General features: G+C 43.1%; 1 protein-coding gene across 1 annotated transcript in view; it reads left to right on the top strand.

The window, feature by feature from the left end:
• Nucleotides 1–22,013, top strand: part of LOC130123413 (low-density lipoprotein receptor-related protein 8-like) — a 156,117-nt gene that overhangs the window by 120,298 nt on the left and 13,806 nt on the right. The window contains exons 8-11 of the mRNA XM_056292565.1: nt 1,916–2,035; nt 3,030–3,155; nt 19,653–19,824; nt 21,268–21,495. Of these exons, the coding sequence (XP_056148540.1) occupies nt 1,916–2,035; nt 3,030–3,155; nt 19,653–19,824; nt 21,268–21,495 (646 nt within the window). The remainder of the gene's footprint in view (nt 1–1,915; nt 2,036–3,029; nt 3,156–19,652; nt 19,825–21,267; nt 21,496–22,013) is intronic.

Raw genomic sequence — 22,013 nt, 5'->3', positions numbered from 1 at the left:
ATTTCTTTTAAGAGAGCTCTCAAGCGTGTGGTTTTTACGGCATGCCTTTCTTTTTATGAACAGAAGGTACACCTATATATTGGCCGAGCAATAGGTCGTTACGCTGCTCGACATTCAGTTCTGAACACCGGACCATTGCATACATCCATAAGAAGAACAGTGAAGAAGAGGAGGCAGCAGTGATAGCTGCAAAAAGGGAAAAAGGAAAGCTAGAGAGAAACATGGAGGGAGCAGAGAAAAATGCTGTGTTTATTTACCCCAGGGATTAAAGAAGTGCCCCTTAAATCATATCTATCTGCTGAAGCTGTCTGGGAAGCTGTTAGTATTTTTACACCAGAGCCCTCCTCGGGCGTTTCTGTCACACGAACAGTCACTTTCCTAAAAGATTGGGAGTTGAGCCTCAAACAAAAGTATGCCCGCCTTCTGTTCTCTCGTCGCTAGAGAAAGGTGAACTGGCAAGAAGGGAACGGTGGAGTTTAGTGTGATTGGCAGACTGCTTTTGTCTTACCAATTAAATCAGTGATGGGATATCAGTCCTGGATGCTATGGTGCTTTAAGTCTGCTGATATCTGTACATACAGGAGATTTTGTCATAAATCACGTTTTATAGGAAGACAACAAAAGGTACATCTCACCCAGTGTGCTTTCGCCCGAGCTCCGCTGGGGATGGCTCGCGGCCCCATCTCTCCCCAATGTCTCGATGCACACAGAGACAAACATATAAAAATGAATTGTGCCACATATTCAGCTGAACAAATATGAAAACCTAAATGTTTTATTTGGGGGGGGGGTGCAATGTGAATATTCTTCTCATGGCTTATCTTCAAGTCAGCGAGTGTCTTGGTGGAGAGTGTATTGTTGTACTTGAATTATCACTGACAGAATGACAAGCTTGAATCAACACTCGGGGATTTTAATGACTGCATTTGTCCATCACAGTACAAACTGCATTGGTAACTGACAGATAGACCTGTATTGCACCAGATCAGATGGTATACTGTTGAGAGGAACAGGTGCTGCTCCTCCGCTGTTTTCGTTTCATAACTGTGGTTGTTAACTTGCGTTGTACAGCAGTGCCAGATGCCGTTTGTTTAAATATACATTTGAATGAACCATCAGAGAGGAAATTCATCCGGTGATCTCAGCTGCTATTATTCATTTAAACAATGTGTTTTCTGAAATTCCAAGTAGAAACATAATAGAATGGTAAATTGACTGCATTTATATAGCGCTTTTCTAGTCTACCGACCACTCAAAGCACTTTACAATGCATGACTCACATTCGTCCATTCACACACACATTCATACACTGCTGGTGGAGGCTGTTCAAGGACACTTCGACACACTTTCTGTAGGAGCTGGGGATCGAACCAGTGACTTTGTGATTACTAGAGAGAGAAAATAGAGAAATAGAGAGAGAGTGTTTTGGTGAGTTTCACAAATGACACTTTGATCTCTCTCTCTCTCTCTCTCTCTCTCTCTCTCTCTCTCTCTCTCTCTCTCTCTCTCTCTCTCTCTCTCTCTCTCTCTCTCTCTCTCTCTCTCTCTCTCTCTCTATACCTTTCATTTTGTCTTGTTTTTTTTCTTTCTGTTTAGAATGCAATAATGGTGTAGCATTGCATAATACAGAGTTGTGCAAAAGTCCCTTTTAACTTCCAGAGTACCCTACCTCATTTGTGGTAGACTTTCTTGGCAGGAAATCCTCAGAGCACTGTTACTTGCTTTTACTCTTACTGCACATTGAGTAGAGTACACCTGTTGCAAAGACACACTGTGCTTTTCATGAACCGTTCTGTACATCTACCTCAAGATAATGTTCTAGTCTTCTGATCTGCTGCCAGTGCAGAGACTGTAGATCTGATCCACCCTTTTGATTGCCGGTATCCGACGTTTGGCTTTCTCCATTTTTCTCCAGGGCTGAATGAGTGCATGCTCAACAATGGTGGCTGTTCCCACATCTGCATGGATCAGCCAATTGGTTTTGAGTGCCAGTGTCCCACAGGGTACCAACTTCTGGATAAGAAGACATGTGGAGGTAAACAGACAGACAGGAACACATGCATTTGATGCATACTGTATTATTAATAATAATAGTCATAATAATAATAATACTAATGGTAAATTGGATTTAAAAGCGCCTTTCAAGGTACCCAAGAACATTGCACAGAATGAATTTAAAAGATTAAAAATAAGGGGGGGGGGTCAGATGAGGAGAGAGCTTGTGTGTGTGTGTGTGTGTTAGAGGGACTGACTGAATGCTTCGGGACAAATTCAGAACAGATTAAAATATTTTCGCTGCCCTGCTGGTCGCTGACCAAGTGTGTATGTGTGTGTGTGCCGCTTTGAGCGTCTCTAGCTGTCCATCTGTGTTTAGTGTGCCCAGCCTGTCAGTCTCATAGGGGGAAAAAATCACTCACAGCACACATCAACACACACACAAGCACTTAAAGCACACATGCACAGACACGATGTCATTCACACCATTCCACATCCTTTTACACTTAACATTGCTTGCTACAGCTATAGAAAAGCTCCTTTTCTCCTGTAAGGATATTTGCAGATATTTGTGAGCACCAAGTCCAATGGAACGCTTTTGCTTGCATTGTGATGTCTTTTTTTTTTCCTTTCCAATGAGAATTTTTTTTTCAAGTGGGACCTTTCCATTGCCACTGCATTTATAAACCTCTATGTCCACCCTTTACTCCGCCATTGAAAACATTCTTGCGAACTTGAAAGGTCCTGCAGATATTGTTAAAGCGAATTTGTTTCTATCTGCTTTGTATGTGTTTGTGTTGTCCTTCTGTCTCTTTTTCTCTCTTTCCCCTTTGGTTGACTAGTCATCCCTTTTTTTTAATAGACTTGTGCATGGTGAGTGTTGCATGTGATGTTTTTATTCAGCATGTTTCTATTTTAATCACTGCTCTAGTAGAAGCATGCTCCCTCTGTGTAAAGCAGTTTTGGTTAAGCCTGGTTGTTATTAAATGTGCATGACACGTTTTTTTACTTTAATTAATTCCTCTTTCCTGCAGACATTGACGAGTGTGAGAACCCGTCTGCATGTAGCCAGACCTGCATCAACTACAAGGGAGACTTTAAGTGTGAGTGCTATGAAGGTTATGAAATGGACCCTGTCACAAAGACCTGCAAGGCAGAAGGTGAGTCACAAGGACAAATGGTCAGCAACACAAGAAAGAAAATAACAAGGTGACATTTATTTCGAGATTTATGGTAAAAGTGTTCAATGGAGGTGATTACCAATGTCAGAAAGCTTCACGTATTGCAAAGCTGAAACATAAATCATTGTAGAAAGCGTAGATAGTTAAGACTGGGTTAAAACCTCACGTTATTTAAAGTCATTCAGTGGCTCCACAAGGTTTATGTTTCTGCCTTGAAAGTCTTGATTTTATGATTTTATGATGTTGGCCTCGCCAAGCCACCGCAGTCCCTGTAAGTTTCAAATGCCGCATGAGATAATATATGTTATGCGTGTCTACATAAACAGTATGTGTGGTACTTTGTAAACATAACATACATGGGCATCCGGGTGGTGTGGTGGTCTATTCCGTTACCTGCCAACACGGGGATCGCTGGTTTGAATCCCTGAGTTACCTCTGGCTTGGTCGGGCATCCCTACAGACACAATTGGCCGTGTCTGCAGGTGGGAAGCCAAATGTGGGTATGTGTCCTGGTTGCTGCACTAACGCCTCCTCTGGTCGGTCGGGGCGCCTGTTCGGTGGGGGGCGGGAACTGGGGGGGAATAGCGTGATCCTCCCATGTGCTGCGTCACCCTGGCAAAACTCCACACTGTCGGGTGAAAAGAAGTGGTTGGTGACTCCACATGTATCAGAGGAGACGTGGTGGTCTACAGCCCTCCCCGGATCGGCAGAGGAGGTGGAGCAGCGACCGGAACAGCTCGGAAGAGTGGGGTAATTGGCCAAAAATTCACTTGGGGAGAAAAAGGGGGGGGGTGTAAAAATAAATAACACACAGTTACCTGCAGAATCCACCCAGTGCAAAACTTTAAAAAAAAATGTAATTCAACAAGATGTTAGCTGGGGTATTTTACCGACAGATTAGCGTGATCCTTTTTTTTTTTTTCCTCACAGGATTTCTGCTAGTGTCAGAACAGCTCATTTCATAACCACAGACATACCCCTCTTTTTAATGTGTCCTTATTAGATTCTACTTGTTTGTGTACTTTATTAAACTGCATAATTAGAAAAAAATATGTGAACCAAGTCTTACTAAGGCAACCAAATCACTCCAAAAAAGGCCAAAGCTGTCCTGGAAGGCATCGTTGTTGTTTTGGTGGCCCTGTGACTGACAGACTGATGCACTCAGCCAACCTGAACACTCATAATTAGATAGCAACTCTTCGGGGAGGTACCTGGCTGAGACTTTGTAAATGCTAAGTACATCAAATCTAAACTGACTGCCTGTTAGGCTTGTTGACGGCAGTCCTCAGGGTAGTGGAGAACAAAATGGAGGTCAGTTATTTTCCCTTGCTCTTCAACTGAGAACCTAAGGCAATTAGGGGAAAAGGCTGGGAAGAGAAACCAGTATTTCTATTTACATCACCTCTACATCACCCAAGTTTACCCCTAAACATTTTCATTTCTTAAATGGCAGGAACAAATTAGTCCAATTTAATGTGGTGATTGTGTCCCTGTGGCTGTTGACTGCTGTGAGTTTGTTTCTCTCAATTAAACAAGTCTAATATCATCTGGCAAGGCTTAGAATCAGAATCCTCTTTATTTGGCCATGTATTTTTAAACATACACGGAAACTGACTCCGATTTAGTGGCTCTCAATGTACCTACATAGAATAACAACACAACAATCTTCAGGGATATATACAAGGAATGGCTATATACAGGTGAAACAGGAAGGCAGTGGTGCAGAGTGCAAAGATGCTGGAATAAATATGGTGGCATGTTTCTTATATACATGAGGTAGGTGGACATGACAGATTATGCATGCATATGTACAATATACAGGATATACAGCGTGCTTAGATTTATCGAGTTCAGTGTTCATCAGAGTGACGGCCTGCGGAAAGAAACTGTTATTGTGTCTAGTTGTTTTGGCGTACGGCGCTCAGTAGCACCTACCAGGGGAGAGGACTTGGAACAGGTTGTGACCAGAGTGTGATGGGTCTGTAGTGATATTGTCTGTTCATTTCTCGAATCTGGAGATGTATAAGTCCCTAATGGAGGGCAGGTTGACACCAGTGATTTTTTTCTGCAGTCCCGACTGTCCATTGTAATCTGTTCCTCTCTGTTTGGTGGCCAAACCAAACCAGACAGTGATGGATGTGCAGAGAACAGACTGGATTATTGCAGAGTAGAACTGAATCAGCAGTTCCTGAGGCAGGTTGAACTACCTGAGTTGGCGCAGAAAGTACATCCTCTGCTGGGCCTGTGTTGGATGCCTACCTTGGGTCCTGGGAGATTGTGGATCCTGTGTCTGCTGTGGGATCCACAGTGTTGGGGAGCTCCTCCTGAAGTCCACTGTCATCTCCACAGTGGAGAATTTATGTGTGTGTGTGTACCACTGTTTCTGTGTGTGTGTGTGTGTGTGTGTGTGTGTGTGTGTGTGTGTGTGTGTGTGTGTGTGTGTGTGTGTGTGTGTGTGTGTGTGTGTGTGTGTGTGTGTGTGTGTGTGTGTAGACCAACGGTTTGTGTTTGTTTCAGGCTCAGTCGATGTTTGTGTGGGTATCTCTGCATGTGCTATCCACAGTATTTTCCACTATGTAAAGGTTTAGTGTGTTCAGACGAGAGGTTTGTCTGGCTTTGTGTAAAGCAACAAAAGCGGACTCTTGAACGCACATGCCTGACAGCGGTGCATCGAGAACAACCACTTCTGCCATGACAACTCACATAACCAGCAGGGTACCGGCAGAGGGCTGGAAATATTGTCATGGTAATGGGCGGTTTCTGAGAACACTTAGTAGTTCTGATGGAAACTGTTAGCACTGTCATCATAATGGTAGGAGAACCAGTTTAATTACACATGTTTCACGGAGGAATAATCATATTTGCTCAGCATCAGTGTTGCTTGAACTGGAACAGATGGGGGTTTTTGTTCGTTATTTGCACATCATCATTTGTACAACCCTCACAGGTCATGACGTCAATGTAAGAGCACACCTTAACAACATCTTAGCCTATAAGTTAACACCCCACTTGCTCTTATACTATACAAGTCATACTCAAAATAACTTTATCAGGGGTCCGCGGTGGTGTAGCGGTCTAAGCATTGGCTTTGTGTCGATGCAGTTGCCCACTGGGGACTGGGGTTCGCGCCCCGGTCTCGTCAGATCCGACTATGGCTGGACTCGATGAAGCAGCAATCATTGGCAACGCTGTCTTCAGGAGGGGGGCGGAGTCGGCTTGTGTTCATCACGTGAATGCGTCTCTGTGTGTGTCGGAAAAAACAGTGGTTCGGCCTGGAGTCGCCTTGTCACGAAAGTGGGGAGGCGGTCTCTTTCAAGACTGCCGGCCGGAGAGATGCAGTTGGCGAACGCATGCAGTACGAGGGTGGGTGTTTGAATTAAAATAGGGATCGGTTGGCCACTAAATTGGGAGAAAAAAGGGAAAAATCAGAAATAAATTTAAAAAAAAAACTTTATCAACTTACACATGTTGTGCACGATGACACCCTTGACAACTGTCTGGCAGTTCACATTCCAAACATATAACCCATACATTTTTCAAACTTGAACTTCATTACAGGCTTAGTTAAAACATCTGCAACCTTGTCTCCCGTTGGACAATATTCAGTGGTTATTTAACTATCACTGTGTGCAGACTGAATGGAATGTCTGACTGTCAGTATGATACAGTGGCACGGACGGTCAGACACGGAAAAAACTGCAGTGGATTGTCAACAAGGCATCCAAAATCATAGGCAACCCACTTCCCTCAGTTGAATCTCTACATACTAACCGGACTGTAAAGCCAGCAAAGAAGATCATCTCCGACCCCTCACATCCTGCTCATCACCTCTTCCAGCTCCTTCCCTCAGGGAGGCGCTACAGGTCACTGTCCACTTAGACTAAACGCTTCACAAACAGTTTTTTTCTCCTAGCCATCAGGACTCTAAATTCCTCCCTATAGTCCCCCCCTCACACATAATTTGCATAAACATCACCATTCACCTAATTGTTATGCATGATGTGTTATTTCTGTTATTGTGTAACTGTATTGTTTGTGATAATATATGGAGTGTCTGTTGTTGTCCATGTATGATTGTGCTGCAGAGTTTGTGTACCAAAATCAAATTCCACCAGCCTTGGTCGCGTGGCTGATAAAATAATCTCATCTAATCTGAATCTACTGATACCTGATATTGACATGTTTACATCTCCGGTGGGTTCTTTGACAGATCAATTGCACCTTGGTTATCGTCAGAGATTTTTACTGGTGCATATTGGCACTCACTATCCATTCCATTCAATAACTGTTCAAGATACAAACTTTCTTGTGTGGTTGCAGCCAGCGCCATATACTCTGTTCCTTGTCAGATTGGAGGGTCTAAGGACAGGATGTTGTGTTGCTGTAAAGCCCACTGAGGCAGATTTGTAATTTGTGATATTGGGCTATACAAATAAAATTGACTTGACTTCACATATAAAAGTAGATAAAGGTACTGTTGGCTGCTTCTTAGATTTCCATGAAACAACAGGCTCATTTCTAGATAAACTTTGTCTGTCATTTTGATCTGCTGCACAATCAGCATCACTATGTGCTACAAGTTTAAGTTTTTTCTCTCTGTTCTTGTAACACAACTCCTGGTCTATTGTACCCTTCCAAGTACCTCAACACGTATTTGACAGTTATCCAGTGTGGTTCCTTTTGCTCTGATAGGTATTGTTACAGCTTGCTGACAATGCAACTTAGATCAGGTCTTGTACATGTCATTACATATATCAAGCTGCCTATCATGACACAGTTTTCCGCTCTCTGTTGGAATAACGTGTACTATGACTATTTTCTCCCTGTCCTGTCCGAGTGTCTTTGTCACTCTGTGAAGTTTCAATTTGGGGCTCTTGTGTCTCTTTTGAACTTTGATCAGCCGTCTTGGCTTTGGGCATGGGGGATACAAATCTTTACCCATGAGGCTCATCATCATTCATTTCCAGATCCTGAGTTGGCATTCGACTACAGTTTTTGTAAAGAACTTCACAAGTCTGAGTTTAAGGACTCTTCCTGTATCTGGGTAGTAGACTAGGTATGATGGGCTGTTTTTATCATACCCAACAAAAACTTGATGTTTCACATCGTGAATGTAACTTTTTCTTGTCCTTTTTTTGTGATCAATTTTTTATTGGTATTTAAACATGGTTATATAGGTGTAGGGTTACAAGTTGCTAGATCAAAAATAAAGTAAATGGATATAGTCATAAATGTCCATGTATTAAACAGCACAAAATTGACAAACACTACTACTACTACTACTTTCGGCTGCTCCCGTTAGGGGTCGCCACAGCGGATCATCCGTTTCCATTTCTTTCTGTCTTCTGTGTCTTCCTCTGTCACACCAGCCACCTGCATGTCTTCCCTCACCACATCCATAAACCTCCTCTTTGGCCTTCCTCTTCTCCTCTTCCCTGGCAGCTCCATATTCAGCATCCTTCTCCCAATATAACCAGCATCTCTCCTCCGCACATGTCCAAGCCATCTCAATCTTGCCTCTCTTGCTTTGTCTCCAAACCGTCCAACCTGAGCGGTCCCTCTAATATAATCATTCCTAATCCTGTCCTTCTTCGTTACTCCCAGTGAAAATCTTAGCATCTTCAACTCTGCCACCTCCAGCTCCGCCTCCTGTCTTTTCATCAGTGCCACTGTCTCCAAACCATATAACATAGCTGGTCTCACAACCATCTTGTAAACCTTCCCTTTAACTCTTGCTGGTACCCTTCTGTCGCAAATCACTCCTGACACTCTTCTCCACCCACTCCACCCTGCCTGCACTCTCTTATTCACCTCTCTACTGCACTCCCCGTTACTTTGGACAGTTGACCCCAAGTATTTAAACTCAAATGCCTTTGTCACCTCCACTCCTTGCATCCTGACCATTCCACTGTCCTCCCTCTCATTCACGTATAGGTATTCAGTCTTGCTCCTACTGACTTTCATTCCTCTTCCCTCCAGTGCATACCTGCACCTCTCCAGGCTCTCCTCAACCTGCACCCTACTCTCGCTACAGATCACAATGTCATCCGCGAACATCATCGTCCATGGAGACTCCTGCCTGATTTCGTCTGTCAACCTGTCCATCACCATTGCAAACAAGAAAGGGCTCAGAGCCGATCCCTGATGTAATCCCACCTCCACCTTGAACCCATCTGTCATTCCAACCGCACACCTCACCATTGTCACACTTCCCTCATACGTATCCTGCACCACTCCTACATACTTCTCTGCAACTCCTGACTTCCTCATACAATACCACACCTCCTCTCTTGGCACCCTGTCATATGCTTTCTCTAAATCTACAAAGACACAATGCAACACTTTCTGGCCTTCTCTATACTTCTCAATCAACATTCTCAAAGCAAACATCGCATCTGTGGTGCTCTTTCCTGGCATGAAACCATACTGCTGCTCGCTGATCATCACCTCTCCTCTTAACCTAGCTTCTATTACTCTTTCCCAAATCTTCATGCTGTGGCTGATCAACTTTATACCTCTGTAGTTGTTACAGTTCTGCACATCGCCCTTGTTCTTGAAAATCGGTACCAGTATGCTTCTTCTCCACTCCTCAGGCATCCTCTCACTTTCCAGAATTGTGTTAAACAATCTAGTTAAAAACTCCACTGCCATCTCTCCTAAACATCTCCATGCCTCCACAGGTATGTCATCAGGACCAACTGCCTTTCCACTCTTCATCCTCTTCATAGCTGCCCTCACTTCCTCCTTGTTAATCCACTGAACTTCCTGTTTCACTATCTCTACATCATCCAACCTTCTCTCTCTCTCATTTTCTTCATTCATCAGCCCCTCAAAGTATTCCTTCCACCTTCTTAGCACACTCTCCTTGCTTGTCAGCACATTTCCATCTCTATCCTTGATCGCCCTAACTTGCTGCACATCCTTTGCAGCTTGGTCCCTCTGTCTAGCCAATCGGTACAAGTCCTTTTCTCCTTCCTTAGTGTCTAACCTGTCACACAACTCACCATACGCCTTTTCCTTCGCCTTTGCCACCTCTCTCTTTGCTTTACGCTGCATCTCCTTGTACTCCTGTCTACTTTCTTCATCTCTCTTACTATCCCACTTCTTCTTTGCCAACCTCTTCCTCTGTATACTTTGTTGTACTTCCTCATTCCACCACCAAGTCTGCTTGTCTTCCTTCCTCTGTCCTGATGACACACCAAGTACCTTCCTAGCTGTCTCCCTCACTATTTCTGCAGTGCTTGCCCAGCCATCTGGCAACTCTTCACTACCACCCAGTGCCTGTCTTAACTCCTGCCTGAACTCCACACAACAGTCTTCCTTCTTCAACTTCCACCATTTGATCTTCGGCTGTGTCTTCACTCGCTTCCTCTTCTTGGTCTCCAAAGTCGTCCTACAGACCACCATCCGATGTTGCCTAGCTACGTTCTCCCCTGTCACCACCTTGCAGTCTCCAATCCCTTTTAGATCGCGCCTTCTACATAAGATATAGTCCACCTGTGTGCACTTTCCTCCACTCTTGTACGTCACCTTGTGTTCCTCCCTCTTCTTGAAATATGTATTCACCACAGCCATTTCCATCCTTTTCACAAAATCGGCCACCATCTGTCCTTCCACATTTCTCTTCTTGACTCCATACCTTCCCATCACCTCTGTTCCCTTCACCAACATGTCCATTGAAGTCCGCTCCAATCACCACTCTCTCCTCCTTGGGTACCCTCTCCACCACGTCGTCGAACTCGCTCCAGAATTCTTCTTTTTCATCCCTCTCACACCCAACGTGCGGGGCATATGCGCTGATAACATTCAGCAATACACCTTCAATTTCCAGCTTCATACTCATCACTCTGTCTGACACTCTCTTCACCTCCAGCATGCTCTTGACATACTCTTCCTTCAGAATTACCCCTACCCCATTTCTCCTCCCATTCACACCATGGTAGAAGAGTTTGAACCCACCTCCGATACTCCTGGCCTTACTCCCCTTCCACCTAGTCTCTTGCACACACAGTATACCTACCTTTCTTCTTTCCATCATATCAGCCAGCTCTCTCCCTTTACCAGTCATAGTGCCAACATTCAAAGTTCCAACTCTCACCTCCACACGCCTAAACTTCCTCCTCTCTAGCTGCCTCTGGACATGCCTTCCCCCTCTCCTTCTCCTTCACCCAACAGTAGCATAGTTTCCACCGACACCCTGCTGGTTAACAGTACCGGTGGCGGTCGTTGGTAACCCGGGCCTCGACCGATCCGGTATGTAAATCGTATTTATGATCCACATATTTGATTTGGCAAAGATTTTACGCCGGATGCCCTTCCTGACGCAACCCTCCCCATTTGTCCGGGCTTGGGACCGGCACTAAGGATGCACTGGCTTGTGCATCCTCAGTGGCTGGGTTGACAAACAACCAAAAACAAAATAGAAAAAATAAGGGCATTTGTTTTGCCACACCTCTCAACCCCCACTCACATATCCCTCCCTTTTGCTCTCTCCCACCCCCACCCACCCTGGACCTCATGGACACAGAGATAAATTATATGATTTTATTATAGTAATCATTTGTTCCCAGTGTGAAATATTTTTCTGTTTTTGCCTGGTGCATGTCAGCAGCCCAGGTTTCCATGCTTGCTATGGCTGTGAAATCAAGAGGCCATCTTTGTATATTGACAGAATGAGGAGCTTTCCATCTACAGCTATTAGTCCCTTGGCAGCTGTAAGGCCAGCTAGCCAGAGCTGTCTCTGCTTAACAGAGTTCCAAGTTGGAGTTGTCATTAAGTAACAGGACTTCAGGCAAGTAAGGAATTGTTTTGGATATTATGCTTGATAGCAACTCTGAAACTCTTTTCCAGAACTCTGCAACCCTTGGGCACTCCCACACTATATGAAAAAATGTGCCCAATGCATTTTGAGTGCATAGGGTGCAGTAAATGGTAAAGCTTTCATTTTATGCAATGTGTGGGGAGTGAAGTATGTTCTGTATATGAAATTAAAATGAATATTTTGATGACTGGGGTTCCTAGAAGATAGTTGCGTGTTATGCCATATTAGTTTCCAATTTAGGTTGGAGATATTTGAGGAGAGGTCTTCCTTCCACAGTCAATCAATAGATAGGGGCTTACAAGATTCCTTATGTAAGATGGAATATATTGTCAAGACCAGTCCACTGGGGCTGGTCAGAGCTATATGAAATGGATATGTGGCGAGAGGTGTGTTCCAAGGCACACCACAAGTGTGCATCACTGTGTGGAGTTGGAGATAGAAAAAGAATGATGTGCCAGGTAGATTGAAATGTTTCTGTTTCAAATGCTTGGGGGCCAACAGGACCACAAATGCACCCCATTACTGTTCCATTGAGGGAAAGATATTGGTTGATTTCCCAGTTGGAGATTATTCTAATGAAAAATAGGAGAGTGAACAAACCAGTTAGACAAAATTTTGCTGTGCTTTTTGGCAAGTAGAGATCACTTCAGCAATAAATCAAGCCACATTTCTTTCTTGATCGAGTGAAATGTTGGAGTAGATCAGATCTTATGACCTATGAGGGTGCACCATATTCTCTTCCATTGACCTCCAAGACACATGGGAAGCGTGATTTAACCATTTGGAAATAGGGTGCAGTACAAATGAGCAGTAATACCATTGGAAGTTAGGTACACCGAGTCCCCTTTCTCCTTTTTGTTATTGGAGAGTTGGACAGTTTCAATCTGGGTTTTTAATCCCTTATATAAACCTAGATGTTAAAGAATGGATTTTTTCCCCCAGTGGTCTTTAGCTAGTGGTAAAGGTATCATTGAGCTGAGAAAATTAATTCTTGAGAGGACATTCATTTTAATAAAAGAGATGCAAGAGTGAAACAATAACGGAATATTTTCCATCTTTGTAAATCTGCTTCTGCTTCTGTCATACGTGCATTGGAGTTGTTTTATACATTGTTTGCAATTGAAAGGTAGATTGACACTCCTAAGTATTTCTTGTTCTGAACGACAGAGATATTGAATATGGAGTTCAGCTGTCTTGCTGATGCGTTGAGTGGCAATAAAACAAATGTACCCCAATTAACTTTATATTCCGAGATCTGACGAAAATTGTTGAATATATTTAGAAGGTGGGGAAGAGACTACCGAACATCCTGGATAAAAAGCAATATATCATTGGCATATAGAGAAATAAAGTACCTGGTGCTATACATGGTAATAGGTTCATGACTGACTGATTGTTGGACAGCCTGGGCCAAGAGAATGAGCAAATAACAAAGGGGAAATAGGGCAGCCCTGACGGGAACTACATGATACACGGAATTGTTTAAAACAGATATTCTCCATCAACATTATAGCAGTGGGGTTTTAATAGAGAACTTGAATCATCGCACTGCTAGTCTTTCACAGGTTTTCAGTTTCAGTGCTAGCAAGTGGCTTGGTTGTGCACTATTTAAATAAAACTTTTGTCTTGTTCTATGCATGAGGAAGTCTGCTCTGTGTCTGAGTGCATAATTGAGGTCTTTGATGAGTATCTCCCTCTTAAGCACTAACTTCGGTGTAACATTCAAGGCCATTATGTTTTCTACTTCAAAAATGTATTTTTCTAATTTCTGAATATGCTGCAGTCTGGATTTATTTAGATTGGAGGCAAACCCAATTGTTTTATCCCTGATGCAACCTTTCAACGGCTTTCACAGAATACCGGGAACTTCCACTGATCATTTATTCATTGTAGTAAATTGTCTAATTGTTCTTTCATTTCTTTTAGGAAGGTTTCATTCTGCAGTGTGTGGAATTGAAACACCAATGTGCTTCACCTTTTGGAGTAGAGAGAATGGTTATTTTACCTGTCACAGCTCTTTGACCTGAGAGAGATATGGGGAGTAAATCAAGATCTGAAATCTCATCATAAAGCTGTGTAGAGACGAGAATATAATCAATATGAGAAAAAGATTGATGTCGTGAAGAGGAACAAGTAAATTATTTCCCTGAGAGATGTGCAGTCTGCCAAGCATCTAAAACAAAACAATCTATAGCCCATTTCCATAATGCACTAGATGCCAGACATTCTCTGGACTCAGTGATCCCAGTTCTGTCCAAAGAGTGTAGTCAGACTGCATTAAAGTCACCCCCTATTATTAGAGCTAATTCAGATAATTAAAGTGTTGTATTAGTTAAGTTGTTATAGAATTCAGCATCATATATATTTTGAGCATACAGAGAAATGCTATTTTTGTCCCATTTACTACTGTTTTTATGTAAGCAACACTCCCGTCCGTATCGCTCCGAGATCCCAGATCCATATATTGAAATGTACATTTGGCAAGGATGACTACACCTCTGTTCTTTTTTTGTAACTGGAGAAGATGCCATAACATGGCAGGATCTATTCTGTATTCTGACAACATCCTTTTCCAGATGAACTGATTCAACTTTCTGGCACTTTCTTACCTTGATTATTTAGCATGCATCAAGACAAACTCCTTTAACTTCTCAATGTCCGTGATTATATGTGATGTTGCTCCTGTATTGACCATTAGGCCTTTCTATTCTGGTCCACAAACCTGGGGGTCACTTATTTTGAATGTAAATGTGTGTTCTTCAGTGTTGGTTGCTTGTTTCACATTCTCTCCTTGGAGCTCTTTCAAAAACTGCACCACTGTTCCTGTTCATCAGCTCATCAGTACATCAGTACGCTCATCAGTACATTCCCAGGCCTCATGCCCTCTCTGGCTGTAGTTGCAGTAGGTTATCTCTGAGCCGTCTTTATCTCTCCCCCTCACCCAGTCACTTGCCTTCATTATTTTGTCATCAGTCAAGTTGGCATTAAACTTCTCGGTGCTCTCATAACTCCTCAAGTTGGTCTTGAACTCACCAAAATTTATCTTCTTATCACCTTTATAATGTGGATGGCAAACGGCTTAAATGATTCGGGGAAAACCTTTCAGAATCAGAGCAATCAAAACCCAATTGCTTATCATCTCCTTAGCATTTCTCAGTGCTGTAATAGCCATCTCTCTATGAATTACACAGTCTGTAACGCTCACGTTGGTGGCTTTCTGGAGAGATGTTAGCTCTGAGTAGAGGCTAATCACATGTGGCATCCCTTTATCTGCGTAATGCTCCCTCAATGTCTGCAGTGCTTTTCGCCCATCGTCTGCTGCTTCTCTCATAATCAGGGAAAGGCTTTTGTCATCCGAAAGCTGTATCAGTTCAGCATAGGTTTCTTCATTTTTCTTAGCATCCTTGTTCTCTTCCTCCTGTTCCTCATTAGGCCTTGGCTCATTCAGTATGGTCCCCTTTAGCCCTAGAAAACACAGATGGCCCAAGAACTTCATTTCCCATAACTCGTAATTCTTTTCATCTCAATTGAAGTATAGCTGGTGCCATCGACTTCCAAGTTTCCTCCTGGGCCCATAACCTATTGGCACTGTCATCATAAGTGTAAGAAAACCAGTTTAATTACACAGACTTCACAGAGGAATAATTGCACATGCTCATCATCACTGTTGCTTGAACCGGAAGAGGTTTTTTGTTTTGTTTTTTTTCGCACATGCTCATTTGTACATTTCTCACAGAGCATGACATCAGTGTAAGTGCATACCTTGACAACATCTTAGCCTGTAAGTTAACAGAAACTCTCATTATTCACACACCAGGTGGGGAAAGGGGAGCTGTAGCGATAGATAAAGAGAAAGTGAGAATATGAGACTACCTGTACCATGAGACTGTGAGTGTGACTGGCTGTCCGAGAAAAAAATCCTAAAAACAATCTGAGGCTTGCGGGCGTCCAGGTAGCATAGCAGTCAATATTCCGTTGCCTACCAACACAGGGATCGCCAGTTCGAATTCCTGTGTTGCCTCCGGCTTGGTCGGGTGTCCCTGCAGACATAATTTGCCGTGTCTGCAGGTGGGGAGCCGGATGTGGGTATGTGTCCTGGTCGCTGCACTAGCGCCTCCTCTGGTTGGTCGGGGCGCCTGTTCAGGGAGGAGGAACTGGGGGGAATAGCGTGATCCTCCCGCATGCTACGTCCCCCTGGCAAAACTCCTCACTGTCAGGTGAAAAGAATCAGCTGGCGACTCCACATATATCGGAGGAGACGTGGTAGTCTGCAGCCCCCCTCGGATCAGCGGGGGGGTCGGGGGGGGCGACAGCGAACGGGACGGCTCAGAAGAGTGGGGTAATTGGCTAGATACAATTGAGGAGAAAAAGGGAAAAAAAAATCCAAAAAAAAAAAAAAAGAATCTGAGGCTTGCAAGCCGTTAAAGGTGGGGACTTCATATCTGTTTCTAGAGATAAGCTGCTGCCACTGCTACCTCATTACCATACCACTGAAAAACAGAGGTAGGATTAACACAGATGTTACAACACAAAGGAGTATCACCACTGGAGGCACAATTAGATATTCTCTGAAGTCACACGCTGTTCCTCTACCTCTTATATGTAGCGTGTTAGGGGTGTTATACCTCAGTGAATGTGTGAATTTGAAAGGGAGTGAGACGATTAATTAATGAATTTAAATTTAAGATTAGTATTCAGGGCTCTGTGTTCTTTCAAATGACTGTGTTGCTCACGCCTGTAAAATTAAGTCAGAGCATTTAAAGGTGTGTAACAACTATGGCCGTAGTTGCTTCAATTCTGATAAAAGTCTCACAAAAATAGACTCACACAAATGCACAAGAGTCATCCCTTCATCAATTTGGGCATTTGTTTATTCACTAAAATGTGTGTCACCACATGAAACAATGGATTGATGAAGCATCACAAAGAAATGAATATAAGAAATGAGGAAAGTAAACATGAACAGAACAAATGGATAAAAGTAAATGAATAGGGAAATAAATTGGATACTTGTGGATGGGGAATACTGCCGTCTGATTACAGGAATATAACACAGTATTTGACCCATAATTACAGTTCAGTCTCTAGAAGTCTGTATCGGCAACGTTCAGCTAACTTGCTTAAACACAATAATGCGTCTTTTTCGAAGTTAGTGACTTAATTGCAAAATGGTTTTAAGCAATGTCTGATCTGCTTTAACTGTGGAGAAAGTTCAGAACAAGAAACAGACAATACTATGCTATAAATTGGACTATGGTAAACCAAAGATGATCACTTCAACACAACAGCACTGGTTATGAATTAAGCATAAAATTAGTTTACTATAAGTCTGTTGATAGAAAGTGGGGAGGGGCGGGCACCCAGGGTTTGGATGCGTTGGCTCGGCATGGTCAGGTGGGTTGAAGTGTGCTTAAGCCACTCGGAGTAGGTGATGAGACTTTGTAGTGATTGGACTCTTGGCGCTGATGACATAGGCGAGTTAGATTTGGCTCAGGCTCTGGTCTTACAATTTAAACACGACTAAACTGAGGAATTGTTGTGTGTGTGTGTGTGTGTGTGTTTGTGTGTGTGTGTGTGTGTGAGAGAGAGAGAGAGAGAGAGAGAGAGAGAGAGAGAGAGAGAGAGAGAGAGAGAGAGAGAGAGAGAGAGAGAGAGAGAGAGAGAGAGAGAGAGAGAGAGAGAGAGAGAGAGAGAGAGAGAGAGAGAGAGAGAGAGAGAGAGAGAGAGAGAGAGAGAGAGAGAGAGAGAGAGAGAGAGACTTTTTTGACTTTTTAAAAAACAACTTTAATACAATGTCACACATTTACAGCAGCTTTGAAACAAAGACTCAGAAATAGACAAAAATAACATTATCTGAAAACATCACTAAAAATTAATTCATCATCACTGAACAAATGACATGAGAGAGAGACCAAGGTTCTAGAGAGAGGGAGAAAGAGAGCGAGAGACCAAGTTCTAGAGAGAGAGAGAGAGAGAGAGAGAGAGAGAGAGAGAGAGAGAGAGAGAGAGAGAGAGAGAGAGAGAGACTGCCGGTGTGGAGGCCCCATATCTTGAGCGGGGCCTCAGCCTGGGCTGTATGTCATGGAGTTTAATCCTTGGCTGGTTTAGAGTGAATAAACTATAAACTGGTATCAAAATTGCAAGTTATTACCCCTCCATCAAGTCTAAACATGACCAGCATAGTATTTGAAATGTGCCAGTAACAGAAACAAATGAATACATCACTCTGTAGGGGTCATACGATAATGAAAACATAGCATGTTGCATAGTATATCAAACAGTATGCAAGTCCAGATTCAAACATACTATGTAATGTAGAATATATAGGATTTTGACCAACAATGTAGTGAATCTTTAAAATGTCTGCGTGTGTGTGTGTGTGTGTGTGTGTGTGTGTGTGTGTGCGTGTGTGTGTGTGCATGTGTGTGCATGCGTGCGTGCATGCACGCGAGGGTCTTCTGTGTTATCCGGTGCCAGGCACAGATAAGATGTGGAGAAATGTTTAGGCATCTATCTACTCCTATTTGTGAAGCATTGTTTACTTAATGTCTAGATCTGCAGAGCTGGGTTCATATTAATCTAATTTATAGTCTAAGATTTGAGGAACTATGCCTCTGGAGTTTGTCATAATTCTGTTGACGGGGAGAAATGTGAAAAAGTAAAATATGTTTCGTATGAGATATATTGAGTGTGAGATTTGTTCCAGTCCCACTGTGGCATTTTAGCCAGATATACACTGATCCTTGTTGTTCTGTGCTAATTGGCTCAGGAAAGTTAAGAAGTCAATGACCGAGGTGTTTATAATTTTTAAGCGTGTTTATCTATCCTTGGTGGAAATTATTGTTTCATAGACTTGTCTCAGTAATTTTTTTTCAGAGGCCTGACAGCTTATGCATGTATTTGTGTGTGTGTGTGTGTGTGTGTGTGTGTGTGTTCATGTGAGAGATTTTGTTGTTGTGGTCTTGCATCTGTATTTGTGCATTTGCAAGCATGCATGCTATGCACATGCGTGTGAGTATTAGCTGACCGCTTGCTATTTTAAAGAAATGCAGGCTGGTGTAAAGTCACCCCCCCCCCCATGTATATTTACAAGGAAAACATAACATAATAGGAGTCCACTGATGAAAACAGACAGACTGATAAATAGACCAACCAGTCAGCCATATATAATGATGGATTACACACACACACCACCCCCCCCCATCAGTGTTTCAGAAAACTGACCTGTATCCTGCCAGCTGGCTTTGCAGTGTTATGTATTCAGGAAATGACATTCAGGATCTCAGTTGTGGTGTCATAAATGCATATTAAACATTAGTGGTTTTGACAGCTCAGTGAAGCCATGCCCTCATATTTGTCAATGAACAGTCTGTAGTCAGTCGTGGACTTGCAGTCGCTGCTTCACATCCATGTCAACATTTTGATGCCACGTTGAAATGCCAATTTTCCAGGCTGATCGATGTCTCTCTTTTCTCTCATGTCTTCCATCCTCTGGCCAAGAGGCCATTGAGTCTCATATAAAGCTGTAGGCAAGGCTCTGATTCTCTGTCAGATGCTGTTTGAATCCATGTTTTTACTGAAAGTTTCAGAGGATAAACGCTTGATGACACCCTATATCCTTTTTTATTTTTTTTTGCTTTGTATTTACCTTTCAGGAAAGAGTCCTTACTTGCTCTTTACCAACCGACATGAAATCCGTCGCATTGATCTGGTGAAGAAGGATTACAGCCAAGTGGTATCAACCCAGAAAAATGCTGTGGCTCTTGACTTGGATGTCGCCAACAACCGCATCTTTTGGTGTGACCGCTTCCACCGAAAGATCTACAGGTAAACTAGTTCTGGTCTGAGTAGACGCATGAGTTCAACAAGGAGGTCTGAGGTTTAAACTAGAAACTTGAGCTTAGAGGAGAAACGTGAGCTTAGAGGAGAAATGTGAGTTTAGAGGAGAAACTTGAGCTTAGAGGAAAAACTTGAGCTTAGAGGAGAAACTTGAGCTTGGAGGAGAAACGTGAGCTTAGAGGAGAAATGTGAGTTTAGAGGAGAAACTTGAGTTTCAAGGAGAAGCTTGAGCTTAGAGGAGAAACTTGAGTTTAGAGGAGAAATGTGAGTTTAGAGGAGAAACTTGAGTTTAGAGGAGAAACTTGAGCTTGGAGGAGAAACATGAGCTTAGAGGAGGAACTTGAGTTTAGAGGAGAAACTTGAGCTTAGAGGAGAAACGTGAGTTTAGAGGAGAAACTTGAGCTGAGAGGAGAAACTTGAGTTTAGAGGAGAAACTTGAGCTGAGAGGAGAAACTTGAGCTTAGAGGAGAAACTGAGTTTAGGAGTTGACACTTTATCTTAGAGCAGAAGCCTTAGGTTATAACAGGCCTACATTTAAAAATACAAAATTTCAGCTTCACAGGACCTGATTTTAGTTTTAGACTAAGATGTGGTTGTGCTATTAATGACTGTAATGCAATGTATGTAATGTAATTATTGTAAGTCACTTTGGATAAAAGCGTCTGCTAAATGACTGTAATGTAATGTAATGTAAATGACTGTAACACCAACCTTTGAGCATGTCAACCATTTTCTTGCCATGCCTTGAGAGATTTCACTAGATTGAAAAATGCATGGCCTTGAGCGAGACTACAGTTGTGCAAATGTCAGTTCATTTGACATTGTCGACTTTATTCCAATGGACCGATGAAAAACAGCGTTCTTCATCGCCGAAGAAAAGTGTGCCTCTCACAATGTAAGCGTCTTCACCTTTTCTCCCTGGAGAACAAGTTTAATTGGAGCACAGCGATCTCTTTATGAAACAGATGCCAAAAGGAAAGGTCCCTGTTGGGGGGTTGAAATTTCTCGTTCAGGAGGACACACACCTGCCCCTTGGACCTCGCACCTTTACCAGGGGTCAGATCATTAGCGAGGGGTGCACTAGGGATGCTCACCATTAGACAAACCCATTTAGTTGATTTGCCAGAGGCTGCAACCCACAGAGCAGTCATGTTCTCCTCCATGCTTTAATGTCACCATGAGAAGATAACAGCTGTAAGGATGTGTGACTGGTATTCAGTTATGCTCCCCTGCCATCTTAAGTCATTGGTGTTTGTACTGTTTTATGTGTGGTGTGTGTGAGGCGTGGGGTTATTCATGACTTTTTACGTGTTTCATTTCCTTGATTTTTAACTGCGGTCATGGATTTATTCATCTGTATTGACCTCTCCTTCCAAACTCTCCATCCTCACCTTGGCCATATCCTTTATTAACCCTCCAAATATTCTCCAGTGCCTTCATCCACGAGGCCAGGGAACCGTCCCAGCAGGTCCCCCTGGTGGACTCCTCGCTGCAGTCCCCTGTAGGCTTGGCTCTGGACTGGCTCCAGCACAATATCTACTGGACCGACTCCGCAGACAAGTCCATCTCAGTGGCCTCGGTGGACGGCTCCAAGAGACGCGTCCTCATCAGTACAGAGCTCAGCGAGCCCAGAGCTATAGCCCTGGACCCCCACCATGGGTGAGGAGTAAGGGGATAGATATGTATGCCTTACAGCATGTGTGTGTGTGTGTGTGTGTGTGTGTGTGTGTGTGTGTGTGTGTGTGTGTGTGTGTGTGTGTGTGTGTGTGTGTGTGTGTGTATAGATGTATGTGCCTGTTTTGTAATATAACATTTCTACATTCTGAATGCAAATATCAATTTCATTTGAAAAACAAAACAATCTCCAACAGTATGCCTGTCCTCCATGTGATGTTACACACTGTGTGTGCAAATATCTGTCTGATGATGGTTATTATTTGTTGAGAATAGGATTAAGGACATTTTTAGTTCTACTTTTTTCCCCCCAGCACAAAATTTGTCCCCTCCCTGTGACAATGAAGCCGATGATAAGTGAGATGTGGTCAGTGAACCCACATCTGGCTTTGCTGGATTTTCTTCTATCTGGATCCCAAGTTGTAGACTCAGTGTTACTCTGTGGTTAAAAATGTAATGATGGACATCCGGGTGGCATGGCGGTCTATTTCGTTAGCTACCAA

The sequence above is a fragment of the Lampris incognitus genome, chromosome 14 (assembly GCF_029633865.1).
Source record: "Lampris incognitus isolate fLamInc1 chromosome 14, fLamInc1.hap2, whole genome shotgun sequence".
Taxonomy (NCBI): Eukaryota; Metazoa; Chordata; class Actinopteri; order Lampriformes; family Lampridae; genus Lampris; species Lampris incognitus.
The sequence above is the reverse complement of the archived record's forward strand: the minus strand, read 5'-3'. Positions and strand labels throughout refer to the sequence as shown.